The sequence below is a fragment of the Hydra vulgaris genome, chromosome 15, assembly GCF_038396675.1.
Source record: "Hydra vulgaris chromosome 15, alternate assembly HydraT2T_AEP".
NCBI lineage: Eukaryota > Metazoa > Cnidaria > Hydrozoa > Anthoathecata > Hydridae > Hydra > Hydra vulgaris.
Genome location: NC_088934.1, coordinates 36879051 through 36895000, shown reverse-complemented (window position 1 = coordinate 36895000; position 15950 = coordinate 36879051). Strand labels below are relative to the sequence as shown.

Below are 15950 nucleotides of genomic sequence, written 5' to 3'. Positions count from 1 at the left end.
AGAAGTATTCTCTTTTCTTGGAATTATATCTAACATTTATATATTGAAGAGTTGTTTTGAAATAAATTGGCTCATTTTTAAAGCACTCCGTGTTTCCATTGGCGGAAAATCAATATACACTAATAAATGACTCATACAAAATTTCCAACACTCCAATAATTTCCTCTCAATCAATACTGTAGCTTTATAAAGCACATTATGATGTACTTTACAATATAATTTATTATTAGCATACAACTGATTGTTGCTTGGTTCCGTCGAAATACGGTAGTAGTTAGCTATTAGAACTGACGTTTTGTTTTAATATAAGGCTGCATTTTAGAGTGAGTAGTCGATAATACAACGCACTGGCAATGACGCAATAATACAAATTATCGACATGGCGGTCATTGAGCTGTAAACATTTTAAAATTTTCTTACAAATATTTATTGCTATTTGATTATTTTATTCTAAAAATATTTTAAGTTTTGTTAATAAAGGTCCCTAATTTCGATGGCGATAACTTTTTTTTTTATGATTAATAGCAATTATAAATTTAACAACTACACGAGGATTACTAAGCAAGTATTATTACAGTTATTATCATGTATTATCATTAAAGGCGTTACAAGGTATTATTATTAACCTTGGTATCAAAGTTAGAGTATTAGCCGTTGTAGTATTAGCTACAAAGTCTAAGATTTATTTACAACTGTGTTGCATGCTATTAGAGTTGTCTTCTAAACCGTCAACTTTTTTTTATACTCATAAAATACGCGTTATAAGACAACACCAATAGGTGGCAGGAGACTTGATCTATCGATATTGCATCGGTTTATTGATATCATTCCATGTATGGACATCATTAAATTGGCATTTCGTGTTTTTAAATGTGACATTAAAGAGTTCACAGCAGCCTAGCATATGTGAAAAAATAAAAAATGTTCAAGAATTAAAAATGTTTAAGTTTTTAGACAAACTCACAGGTTTTAAGAAAAAAATATTTGAAGAGTATTCTGGGGAATCACCTCCCTAGATTCAATCAAAATTTTATAACAGTGTATGATATAATTCTTTAAAATACTTACATTTTATAAAAGGTAAATAAATTTATAAAGAGTAAAAGTATATGACTGTGTAATTTTTAATATAGTCAAAAAAATTTTGCTTCTATATTTTCTTATTTTTATTTACTTTTTTAAAATAAAATTATTCAGCAATATGCAATTTATTTAAGATTGTATATAGTTTAAAATATATAAAAATATTTAAATTAAAATATCAACTATCGATTTTGTTTGCTACGTGCTCATGTTTTATATCCGTGAAATGGAGGCGGGTTTAGCGATTTATTGAAGTGAAAATGGCTACTGTCATCAGATTCTACAAAAGCCGAATCTGTTTATAAACCGCGAAAAATCAATATAGTTTTTATTTAGTTTTAATATTTTATATTTTTAATAGCAGAAAACTTGTTTAAATGAAATTTGTGTTGCCAGCTGTAAATTAAAAGTTATCAATTTCATAAGATTTTTATATATAAATGATTGTCATATCCGAATGGGTTGTAGCTATAGTTTAGAAGAAAGAGAAGCTCTATCTCGAAGTAGAGCAATTGAAAAAGCTCTTAAACACGATGGAGATAAATCAGGCAAAGAAGTCAAATTACTTTTATTAGGTATTACAAAAATTTTTTACAATTTATAAAATCATTAACGTACATTTAAATTTTGTGTGCTTTAAATTAGAGAAGGCAAGAAATTGAATAAGTTATATAAGTATGAGTCTTCTGAAAAAATAGATTTTTATTTGCTAAAAACTAATTTTATTGCGCGCACACACACACATACACACACACACGCACTCACACACACACACACACACACACACACACACACACACACACACACACACAGTCACTAACTCTCAAATATATATACATATATATGTATATATATACATATACTTTACATATATACATATATATGTATGTATATATATATATATATATATATATATATATATATATATATATATATATATATATATATATATATATATAAATTTAAAAAAAAAGTATAAGAGGAGAATTAAGCTCCAATAAAAGCATTTTTATCATTATGCTCTATATGTTTTGACTTTTTTTCAAACTCTAGTGGGGATTTCCATTTCTGTGTGTGATCTTTTATTTTTCTTTGTTTTAGCAATTAAAAGCTGAGACTTAAAGCAATATGCAAACTATTATGATTTTCTTAAAAAACTTTTGTAACAAAAATATTTTTATCATATTTTAGGTTACCTGAATAAATTAAATATATATTTTGATCATTTTATTTTTTTCGCGAAATAATATCACTGCTGTTTGAAAATAAACAACAATTTTCAAAACGCTATACTTTAGCTAGAAGTAATTGATAACTGCTATTTCTCATTGAAAATATACTAAATATGAGTCTAGGATACATAGTGCAATCCTGTAACTTTCTGGAAAGCTTTACTAATGTTTAAAACATCCTTTAAAAAAATATATTTAACGCTGAAACTTATATTTTTTGAGGAATTAAAGTTTTAATATTTAATATTTAAAATTTATCCAGTAACTAAAATTTGAGTTTTTCTGTTGTGTGCATGATTCCATTTCAAACTTAATTTATTCTTTGTTAATGTTACTAATGTATACCATTTTTTGTTTACAAAATATTTATATAGGTTAGAATTAAATGAGAAAATTGAAGATCACCAGTTTTATTATGAAAATAATAGACAAAACATATAAGAGTTTCCGTGCGTGATTTTTTGGAAATGCCTTAGCGTTATCTAATAAAGTAACAATTTCCATACATTTCACAATACTTGTTACTCTCTATCTTATGATGAGTATTTTTTTACTTCATATGATTTCAAATAAGGAGTTTTTTTTATATGCTATAAGTTTTTTGCTACAAAAAAAAATTATGCAAAATTCAAACACAAAGTTATTTACTAAAATAATGAACAAAAAACTTTCTATTTAGTAAAATAACTTATTCTATATTTATTTATTTAAATTTGATGCTATATTTTGCTATACAATGCTCATATATATATATATATATATATATATATATATATATATATATATATATATATATATATATATATATATATATATATATATATATTGCGGGCTACGCGGGTCGCCCACCTAGATATTCTTGTGCAGGCTTTTTTTTTAAAAATAAAATTAATTTAAATTTATAAAAAAATTTTTTTATTTTGTAAATTTTTTTTTGTTGATTCTTTATGCCAGGTATAATAAACATTTTAATTGTAATAATAATTGTTTTTTTAGTGATAAAAAGACCGAAAAACAATTTGTAAAAAAAACCTAACGTTTTTTTTTTTAAATAATTTTTTATGTTTAATTTTCGTTTATTAATTTAGTAATTGATTAAATAAAAAACAATATTCAAATGTTAAAATATAATCAATCGTTCTAATAAAACAACAGTATATAAAAAACTATTATACATTATTTATTGTTTTATAAAAACAAATGATCTTAATTATATTATAAAAGTTCATTCATTTCTCTTTGTGAATAAAAATGTCATTGGATATAAAAATTTCTACCATCACTTTATTAACAAGTAGGAGAGTGATAAATCATTTTAAAGACTTTGGTAATTAAACTTCGAATAGTTGGATACTTGTAAAGTTCAGATAATAATTTTTTGAAGTTACACTGCAGTTTTTATTCAGACTTTATTCTTTTATTCTCCAGTTTTATCAGTTGTTTAATCGGATTTTTGTTGAGTTTATTCCAGATATAGTCAAACCAATAATTTGCAAGCAACATAAAAAATGGCAGAAAAACAAACTTCGCAACCATCGCATTTCTTTATTCAAGCATCTTGGCGTTTGCTTAAAAAGTTTTGCAATGAACACAATTTTTGCAAGATCTATTTGAGTAATATATATTATATTGACTTTGCAAGATCTATATGAGTAATATATATTATATTGAATAATATATTGACTTATTAAAATAATGAAAAAAAAATATAACATTTTTTATTGCGCTTTTTTAGTTAATTAATTTTTTATTGCGCTTTTTTAGTTGATTCATGTTTTTCAACTGTTTAGACTAAAACTTTAATTATTACTATCGTTTCCATTCAATTTACTATCATACTCTTTTATGAACTTGTAATTGATTTTATATTCTTTTCGGAAATTAGGAGAAATTATGTTATGATGATTTGATATGTTAGTTAAAATTTGAGGTTATTTAATTTTTAATTTCTAAGAGACTTCGTACAAATAGCAATTTTAAGATTCTGGTATATATACTTCCTAAATATATTCTTCTTATATAATATAGGTGTGTATAAAAAAAGGTTAGATGAATTTAAAAAAAAACAAATCTTTTTTACAATTTTTTATGAATAGAACCAATAGAAGGGTATGAAGGGTATTAAATGCAATATTATTTTATATATCAAGTTTATTTCTGTATAATATATTTAAATGTATTGAATATAACGCAAGTATAAAAACGAAAATAAAGTATGAAGAAATCATATAGTATTAATTTTATCATATAAAAGAAATATATATAGCTATAAATATATAAATTATTTATAAACAATCATTTTAAATAAATTAGCCTAAAATATCTTCAATTTCAAAATCAAATGCACTTTCTTCACTTTCACTCGATTTAGTTGTTTCCCATTCACTTTCACTGCTTAAACTATAGTAGTCAATGTTGTTTTTGTCGCAATTTACTATTGTGGCAGGTTGAATTATTGGATAGAAAATAGCTGTTCGCTGCTTTTATAAAAATATATCAGTAACCCATTCGATTACATTTTTCCTATCATTATCACTGAAACTTGGATCATTCTTGTGATTGATTCTAAGTCTTTCGTCTGACACGAGCAAGCTGTTTTAGGAAGTGTGTGCGGTCGCACGCTTTGTATATTCATGCTTGAAGTTATTTTTTAAGACAACTTGACCACATTTTTATATAGTAAGCGTTTTAAGAATTCGCGGCAAAATAAAGCTAAAAGAAACTAGAGAATAAATTAGCAATACTCGAAAAAAAGAATCAAAGACTATATGATATAGAAAACCTAAATAAAATAAGCTAAAAAAATTTCTTAATAAAAAAAAAATTGTTGATAAAAAAACTATATACTTAAATATGTTTTTGTTTTCTTATTTTTAGAGCGTTTTTTATTTTCCACTACCAAAATAGATACAAGTCGGGGAAAAAAGTAGATAAGAATATAACGAAAATAAAAATATTTTTTGATATATAATTTTTTCGCAACTTTTTTCATTGAGTATGTAAAGGAAATACTTTATAAATTGCGCTAGACACACAGACAGTTTCTAAATTGGTTTTTCAAATGTCTTTTCTAAACTTTACTGTTTTTACTGACAGGAAAGTGAGAAAACTAATAGCTATTTATTTGTGGAAATTTTTTTTTCAACAAGTTTTTCATGTAAAAAAATGAAACGATGCTGCAAAAATTTGTGGGCTAGTGCATTGTTAATTTACTGAACTTTCTTAACAAAATTTTTAGTAGCCTATTTAAAACTTTTGTTCAAGATTTTAAATATATTTTTTTAAACAGAGCAATCGTTATGTTCATTATCTCTATTAATTTGTATTAACATTGGAAATTGGGCAAAATAAAAGAAACAATTTCACATATGCATCAGATGCAGTAAATACATTTATTAAAGAAACTATGTTATTCTTTTATTTAACTTATTCCCTCATTACCAAAATTTATTAATCAAATATTTTTTACAAATAATAACAATTTATTTTCTAATTTTCTTATTATATAAGTATTAAGAAAAAACATCAAATATAGCAAAATCTTTTTTAAAAGCAAAAAGACAGTGAATAAATGAATAAACGTAATAAACAAATAAACGCAATCAGAAAATAAACGTAGGAAAAAATATTAACAAAATTTCTTATAGTTCTAGTGTACATAGCAAAATAGTTTCTAAATTATATGGACTGATAAAAATCGTGAATAAATTGCATATCAAAACTTTCAATTGTTGTTAAATCGTTATAACAGATGTTTTTTTCAACGACTCTAAAAAAAAAAGTTGTATAAAAGTTTTATAAAAAAAATTTTTTTAATATACTTTTTTAATTAATAAATTTTCTAGTTTATTTAATTAAACTTCATATTTTGTCACAATTTTGTTTCCTTATTTAAGAATTGTTTTTTTTTTCTTAGTAAATAAGTTTAGCTTTTTGCCACAAATTATTGAAACGCTTTAGAAGTTAAAATATGCAAACTGCTGTGGTCAATTAGTCTAAAAAAGTTACTTTAAACGTGGAAAAACAAGGCGTGTGATCACATGCACTTCCTTAAACAGCTTGCTTAAGCATTGCCAAAGACTAAAGGCTCATTTCACTGATGAGTTCGACTCAGATTAGCATATGAATAACTTTATAACTTTATATTAGACACTCAATTTATACTATAAAAATCGATTAGCAGTCTGTTGATTATAAATGAGATATTTGATTTTTAATAACGAGTTATATATGACTAAACTGCTGCCTTTTTCAAAAAAAACCAGGAAGTTATTGCGGAAATACAGGGAAATATGAACTACTTTAGACAACTTTAAAGTATTACATATATTTAAACAACTTTAAAGTATTGATAAACTAGTTTATCAATCAATTAATGTGTGCAAAATGTGTGATTATACAAAAAAAGAAATTGTCTTTATTATCTAACAGTTTTTTTTGTATAAGTTTACAAATTTTCAAAGAATACTAAAACCCGAACTATTATGTTGAATTCTTTTGCAACACATGCATATTTTGCCTGCTTTTTAACATACTAATTATTTATCTCTTAACATAAAACAGAATAATATGGAACAGTTATATATAATTAAAATAACTTAATAGAATTTTATTTTTACATTGGAATATTCAAAAATTATTTTGTTCATAATTTTTTAGCATATCCTGAATGAAATAGTTTTGTTTTTTAACTAGTAAAACAAACAGTTTTACAAAATTACATATTTTGCTATTAAAAGTGTTTATAAAATTTATCCTCGAAAAAGTTTGAAAAGATTTATTTCATTATTTCGAGCCCTGTATTTAAGCATTAAGGCCAACAATCTTTGTTTTTGGAGAGTGCTATAAAAAAGTAAATTAAAATTAGAAATTTTATGACATTCTTCTGCAAAAAAAATAAAAGATTTTAATTTTGTCTGGTCTTTTTATTCTTATGTTTTTTTCTATCAAAATATTTTTTTTAAAAATATTTAATTTCAATAAATGATGCTATTAATCTGTTTGATAAATCCTTAAATTTTATTATAAAATATTGACAGTTATGTTGATTTAATTTAATTTAAGTTTTGTTTGTATAAAAATTAATGTTGTGGGTGTGTATAAAAATTATATTAACATTATTGTTTAAAAATCAATTTCCTTTTTTTTTTTTTATGGTTAATAGTACTATGTTCTTTAATAAGGAATTTTTTTGTCTAACAGGTTAAAAAAGGAAACCCAAAACTTAAATTAACTTTACAGCATTACTTGTTGAAAAAAACAAACAACAATAAACTGGAAATTTCCTTCAAAGAAAAAAAAAGTGAAATAAAGATTTTTGATGATATCTCATGCAATTTTTTTTCATTTGTTTTTTTGTAAATGCATATTTAAGTACTTGCAAAAGTAAATAAATGAAATAAACACATTTTTAAGCATAACAATTTTTTATAGAATAATATGATGAGAAATTGCAAAAACTTGTAACTGTTTCATTGTAATCAACATATTAAAATATAACTTTTTGGCATCATCACTATCATTCAGAACTTATGATGTTTATTAATGAATATTTTAATAGTTATTACTAAATGCAGTCTTCACTGTTTGGCCAGAGTTTTTGGGCTCAAGCCTTTTCGTGCTTGCCTGTATGCACGCAAATACTTTGGTGAGCGCTTAAAAAAACGCTCACGAAAGTATTTGCGTATTTTTTTTTATAAATTCAAATAGCAATTAAAAATGAACTTTAAAATCATGCAGCCCGCTTTAAATTTTGAATGGAGAAGACTGCAAACACTCTTCCAAATACTCTTGCAATACTTCTTGCAAATACACTTCTTCTTTATTGAGAAAAAGTATTATTAAAATACAATTTATTTACAAGAAAACTTGTAAAATATACTTGTCTTTGTTTTTTTTTGAAGTCTTATAAGTCTGTATGAGATGTTTAACAATAAAAAGATCTGTAAATATAAAAATTAAAATGGTAAAATTTATTTGTAATGACATAGTTAGCTAAAAAAGTGTGACTTTGCTAGTTCTTGCCAACTAACTTAATAACTTAGGTTCTTACTACAGGCATATTAGCTGATGGCATAATGAAACATTAATTATATATTACAATAAGTATATTATTAATTTGTTGACCCACTTTTTATCATTTTTTAATATTTAAACAAGTCTAAAGATATTGTTTAAGCGGTGAGATAGAAGAACTAATTAATGTTGTAAAAACCACTTATGAAGTTTGAACGACTATTATTTGAAAAGATTTGCATGAAAGTTACATTTGATATTCGTATTGTTTATAAATGCAATAAGTTGTAAATGTAAAGAAAATTTTATTTTTATTATTCTATCTTTTCCATCAAAAATGTTCAGCAAAAAAAAAAAAAAGATGTTAAATGACGCTTAATAAAAGAAGTCATAAAAGAAACATATTTAAAAAGCTTTCATTTATCATCTTGCAATAGCATAAATATTTATTTAGATAATTTCTCATAACAAACAATAACAAAAATAATTACCGAATTTTTTTTAAAAATTAAAAAATTAAACAACAGATTATTAGCTAAAAAATAATACACATTAAATTTTATTTTACTTAGGGCCACTTTTGATATTTTAATTTTTTTTTATTTGTTTATTTTGTTATAATGATTGATTTTATCAAAAAAATGAAAAAACATCATTACAAACTTTGAATAACATCTTATAAAGAGTTTATTTTTTTATAATTAAAAAAGAAACTTCTTTTATGGATACAACTCTATTATTAATTTTTTTTGCTTGAATTTACGCTTGAAGCAATATAACTCTTGCAATATCTTCATTTGCCGTAGTGCAGTAGTGGTAGAGCGCTCACTTCATAAGCGAGAGGTTCCGAGTTCGATTCCCGCCACGTCCCTGGTAGTACCGCACTCAACTTGTTTCTCCGCGCAGCGGCCTTGTTTGTCAAGGTTCGTGTTTCGGAGTTAGAGAGTTGAGAGAGGGTTATAACCACAAGTAACCTCCTCATCTGTAGTGGCCTTCTCGGCCTTGAAGAGGTGAATTGTAAAAAAAAAAAGAAGAAGTTTATATTTATAAGATTTATTTTGCAAAAAATAATAGTTTAGAAAAATAATATTTTATAATAGTTACATCAGCTTTATGTAATTAACAGATTGTGCGATATTAAAAAAGTGAAAACAGAAATTTCCTTATAATTTAGAAAAAATTTTGAATAAAAAAGTTGTTTAAATTTAAAAAAATTAGATTTTTTTTTTCTCGATTTTTCTTTTTTCATTTCTATTTTTTACAAAAATTTAAACTCCTTACATAACACTGCATCAAAAATGTTCATAATGCATACATTTAACTTTTTTGCCTTAACGCAAGTGAAAGCACAACGGTATACAAGCCTTCCCAGTAAGCGTGTATGGTCGCACGCCTTGTTCATCCACGCCTAAAGAAATTTTTTTAGACCACTGACCATGGCAATTCTCATCTTTTAACTTTTATAGTGTTTTAATTATTTGCGGCAAAAAGCTAAACTTATCTACTAAGAAAAAAAAAAAATTCTTAAAAAAGGAAACAAAATTGTAACAAAATATCAAGTATTAATTAAATAAACTAGAAAAATTTAATAAAATAAAAAAATAAAATTAAAAAAAAAAGGTGTTTTATTAATAAAATTTTTATACGGCTTGTATTCTTTTAGAGGTTGTTGTTTTTATCTACTGAATTTGATACAACTTGAGGAAAAAAGCATATTATCTTTTATATCAACTTAATATTTTTGATATGCAATTTATTCACGGTTTTTATCAGTCCGTATAGTTAAGAAACTAAATTGCTATGTATGCTAGAACTATGCGAAATTTTTTAATTTTTTTAACAAGAAAAACTCAAGAATAAAAGTTTTTTTTACAAATAAATACAATTAATTTTCTTGCTTTCCTGTGCATTAATAACAACAGTAAAGTTGAGCAAAAATATTTGAAAAACAAATTTAAAAATTATTCATGTTTCTAGCGCAAATAATAAAGTATTTCCTTAATATACTGACTGACAAAAGTCGAGAATAAATTGTATATTAAAGAATGCTTTTATTTTTATTATATTCTTATCTTCTTATTTTCTTGACTTGTATCAAAAATATCAAACGCCCTAAAAAAAAGAAAACAAAAACAGTAAAATATTTAGGTATATTATTGTTTTGACAAAATTTTTCTTTTTTTTAATAGTCAACCTTTTGGTTTATTTTATTTAGATTTTCTATTTCATTTAGTCTTCGTTTCCTTTCTTCAAGTATTGCTGTTTCATTCTCTCTAGTTTCTTACAGATTTATTTTGCTGCAATTTCTTAAAGCGCTTACTATATTAAAAAAAAACATAATAGCTTAATTGTAAAATAAGTAACTTCTCAATCAGATAATTCAATCAATTGTTATAGACTAGTCATTGGCCTAATAATAAAATGTCTGGCAATATTAGAAAGCTCTGCATAAGTGTAATATAGATTCTAGTAACATCAGTTTTTGTACACTGTTTTAGTATGTTAGTAGATGGGGTTTCACAATCAAACACAGAAAAAATCAAACAAAAGAAACATTTAAAATGTAAAATATCGGCTTCTAACAACTACATTGCCACTGTAGTAACCATATATAAAATTTTATATCTAATGACACTAGTGATATGTTATTAATTTGTCTCCAGAGCAGAAGTTTAGCATTCTGCTGAGTTATATTTTTTATTTTTTTTTTATTATATTTTTATATATTTATTAATTTTATTAATATTTTTTTTTAAATACTTATTACTGTATGATCATTTTCATTTTAATACTTATTACTGTATGATCATTTTCATTGTCTTCCTTTTTTTGTTTTCAGAGCAGAAGTTTAGCATTCTTCTAAGTTCAATCTTGCATTGCTATAAAAATCTATATATCAATTCATTAATAATTTATAACTTAAGTTAATATATAAGCTTAAAATTGTTAACTGTTAACCAACTAAAAGATTGAGGTTGTCTTATTATTGCCGACCTTATTTTTCCTAATTCCGAGGGTTGCACAACATTATCATCTTATGTTTTCTTTCTCACAATTTAGTTGTTTTTTTTAATAAGGGGAAAATTGTTTATTGGTGAATTTCTAAACGGTCAAAAATGAAATAAAAACTCAAAAAAAAAAAAATTTTAACATTTTTGCTTTTACAAAATCTTGGCATACTACTCAAACTTGTTAATTATTTCTAATTGATAAAATTCTATGATAAATCTATAAACTTGATAACAATTAAAAAAACTTTTGTTAAAATATTGTTTCAAAACTAAAAAAAATCATCTTTTCATTAATTTGTTAAATAAAGTTTACTAAAAAAGTTATCCCAAACAATTTTGCCTACAGGTTTGATTATGGTTTATCTAAAAATGCAATTTATACACAGTTATAAGCATTAAAGACTTTTGCAATTTAGAACTTTTATAACGATATACAAAAATTATTGATTTGAAAGAAAATAAACAAAATAAATGAATGTAAGACGAACATAAAAAAGTAACTTGAATTTAATTTGATAAAAATAATTTTCTTTTCTTTAACATAGTAGTAGTATGAAAATCTGCAGCACATTTAAATAAGGGTTAAATAGAATGGAGCATATTAACAGTAGATGACGCCCTGTGGCAGTTTTCCTGATTAATTGTCAAAATTGTCAAGCAATATCTTGAACGATTTTACATCTTATGCATTCGCTATCCGCTCAAGGAAGTCATTCCATTTAAAGATAATACGATTAATAAAAAAGTGATGTTTAGGCTGATAATTTCTTATCATTTTCTGCCTAAGTTGTGATCGAGTTTGATTAGCACGAACTAGAATAAATATTTGTGGCTTGATCTATTGTTTACTATTGATGTTTTGTGATATTTTATTTTAAAAAATTTTTAAAAAGGGAAATTAGAAAAAATATTATTTAACTGTTTTTTTATCAAAAAAAAATTAATTCACAATTGCGGCGTAAATATTTTTTCAACAATTAATTACTGCCTAATATTTTCAGTATGAACTATTTTAAAAGACTGTTTAAATATTCGAATTGAAAATAGTTTTGGCGTAATGTAAATTGCTTAACATCGAGGTAAAATCTCTATTTTGTACATAAAATGTGAGTAACGTAACGTTTCTCAACAAGGTCTTGCATTTGTTGTGAATCATACAAGTGGAATCCAACTGGAATGGCTTTCTTGACTGATTATTTCACTGTTACAAAACTTGTTTTAAAGTCAACGGACATAGAGTCTGAGACCAACACACAAATGAGATAGTTCCTGCCAGTGATCTTTCAGTTGCAAACAAAACTCAGCAGCTTGGAGGCATCTTCCAAAATGTGTCTGCCCCTTATTACAGCAGTTGGTGATCAGCAAGATGGTGTCCAAAAATGTTTAGGTGGAGTGATGGAAGACCCAGAACTGATTGCTGCAGCAATTCTTAGGCCAAAGTTCAAGAACTCCTAGACTGATAGGAGTGATTTATAGGAGCATGTATGATTTCCTTTTTTTTCTCGTCATAGTGTTTTATGACAAAATAGAAAAGGGAATCATACTTGTATATCTGTTGTGCCCATTTTGTCTATTTTGTTATTACTTAATAATTGGTTGTTGTTAAAGTATTGAAAAATGAATCTTTGCAGCAATCTTTGTTTTGTTTTTTAACAGGTCCTAAAGAAAATTTCTTCTCATCAACAAAATTCAGAAGATCACAAGGTACAGAGGAGATAGATGGGTACCTTGCTTGTAGTGCAAACAAAATGAATCTGTTAAATTTAATTCTGCACATCAAAAGTCTTTCTCATACTGAACACTACTCTTTCTGCCTCTGCTATTCAGCAGTGCTGGGCTGTTATTTACTTTAAAGCAGGCAAGAATAAAATCTACCAACTTTAAAAACCAACTACTTTATCTCAAACTCTCAAACTTAACAAAAAGTTTATAATGTAAAGAGAATAGACCATTTTGTTTATGTTTTACTTTAAATTTTACAGCTCTGTTATCTGACAATAGCTGTTAAAAAAGTAATGCTGTAATTTTTACTCTGAGTACATTTTCAATGAACTACTTTTTACTTTTTCTTAAGTAAACTTTTTCAATGATAATGTTTACTTGAACTTGAGTAAAATTTCACTCAACAGACCTTGTTAAGATGCATTACGCTGATGTTAAGAGGCATTACACTGCATGCATTTTATGTACTAAGTGGTGACTTGCATATGCATTCATATATTTATGTTAAGCTATTAATTCATGTTATGTGAGCAAAAACTTTTATCTTTTGGAATATTTAAATAATCTTTTATGCAATATTTATTCAGAAAGTATTTGGTCATTAAAAAACCATTCAACCGCAATTGTGACATTGATTTTTTTAATTAAAGAAACAAATTGTTTTATAATTTTTTATTTATTAAACCTTAAATTAAATATGATTTTGAAAATTAAAAATTTAAATTTAGTTTTGAGTTTAATATAGAAAAATGTCAAATATAAAGTTTATTTTTGAAAGAATGTTAAATAGTTTTGCATTGTTTATTAAAAGATTGAGATCGTCAAATTATTGCTGACCTCCTTTCCCTAATTCCGAGGGTTGTATAAATGGATTTAAGATTTGCCAGAACTTTTTGATTTATGGCCTTCCGAATATCTAATACTAACCGCTGGGTCAATCTAATCTCCTAAAATGTTGTCATTTAATGAAATTAGCAAAAAAAAATTTTTAAGTTCATACAAGAAAGCTGCGTTCGCATTTTCCCGCAAGATATCTCTGTAAATGCTCAACAGTGAGTTTATCCTTAGTTTATAAACTTTCTCCCTGAATAAAGGTAACTGCAATACACATAATTTAGAAGTTTCTAAGCTTATCATATTATTATGCTCATAACAGTTGCAAAAAGTTTTTATTTTGTTAAATTCCCTTTTTTTTGTCTCTAGCAAAGCTGTAAATGATTATGGCCAGTTTCAACAATCAAAGATACTGGTTAAAGATTTTAATAGCTCTTAATTGAAATCGCGGTGGAATTGTATGTCTATATGGGCAATTCCATTTTAAACCTATGTTACACGCGCAACAACTTTATCAAATATTTGCCTATTTAAACTGTAAATTAAACTTTTAGCTAATTTGTATGAAATCTGTTTGTCTAAAGAATGAATCAAGCTAAAAAATTTTGAGTCTGGCCAAAAGATGGCAACCTTATTACTGTAAATACCACGTAGCTTACATTACACAGAAAACAAGGTAAAAATATTGCTTCAACTTTTAGATCAGATTTCTGTGAATCAGTAAAGCGGTTTGTATTAGAAACTTTCATAAGATGTTGAGAATTCTATACCAGTTTAAAAAATATATAAAAATTTTTTAGAGGTGACCGGCTAAGGAAAATAAACTTGTTTTTTTGATACTATATATTTAACTTATGTTATATCACTTAAATTATAGAGCGATTTCTATTGTGGATTTTTTTAATCTATTAAGAGTTAAATTTTTTAGAGTTACATAACAAAAGTATTAAAATTATTCATTAAAAATTATTAACAAAGGAAATTTTAAAAAACTGGTGGCACTCCTGAGTGATTTTTCATAACATTTATGAAAGTAAAAAAAGAAAGAAAAAAATTTATCAAATCGAAAACAGTTTTTCAGCAAAACCAAGAGCAACTTTAAAAAATTACTTTAATATAATTTGTTAATACTTATTAAGTAGCCTCCTCGACTGCAGTGACCTTCTCGGCCTTGGGGAGGTGAATAATTAAAAAAAAAAAAAGTAATTTAAATACGAAAATTTTTTTTTTTCAATGTATGACAAATGTTTGTCATACATTTATGCATATTGCTTTATTTTCATTAGGTCGAATTTTTTTAAAATATTTGTATAATTCTTTTTTTTATTTATTTATGTGTATTTAAATGTCAACCAAAATAAGAATAAATAAATAAAAATAAATAATAATATATAATAATAAATAAATAAAAAAAAATAATAATAAAATAATAATATAAATAATTTTAGTTAAACATTCTAAATTCTCCTAATATAAAAAGTTTCAGTTAGAACATTGTCGGCGAAATAAGAACTATATAATGACATAATTCATTTTGTAAACAAAAACTTGACAAAATAGCGCTTGAACTTTAGTAAATACATATAGTTTTAACTTACATTACACTAATTTAAAATGAAAATGTGCATTAACTAAGCATCGTTATTCAAAACTTTAAATGTAAAAATGTAACATTTAATATCCTCTTGCATATATTATTAAAAAACTTAAGTTTTTTAACTAAATTTTAGAAAAAACAAAACTATATCATGTTTTTGTTAACTTATGTTACATGAAAATTGAAAAAGTTATTTCGTTATTTTCTTGAAATATATATATATATATATATATATATATATATATATATATATATATATATATATATATATATATATATATATTAGGTATATGATAAATTTTAAATCAATTAGGCTGGGGTTCTAAATTATGAACTTTTGCCTATAAATCACAGAAGTGACATTGATTTCACCATACCTTGAAAAAACTTCCCGCACCTAAGACAGTTTCATATTTAACCATACAACACATAGCGGCCCAAAGGCTATTAACTTAT

The 15950-nt window shown here is 24.7% G+C and overlaps 1 protein-coding gene across 1 annotated transcript in view; it reads left to right on the top strand.

Moving 5' to 3' along the window:
• The first annotated feature begins 1300 nt into the window (after window positions 1-1300).
• Window positions 1301-15950, top strand: part of LOC100204078 (guanine nucleotide-binding protein G(o) subunit alpha) — a 72943-nt gene continuing 58293 nt past the window's right edge. Inside the window, exon 1 of the mRNA XM_065820117.1 lies at window positions 1301-1658. Coding sequence (XP_065676189.1) covers window positions 1541-1658 — 118 coding nt within the window. The 5' untranslated portion in view covers window positions 1301-1540. The remainder of the gene's footprint in view (window positions 1659-15950) is intronic.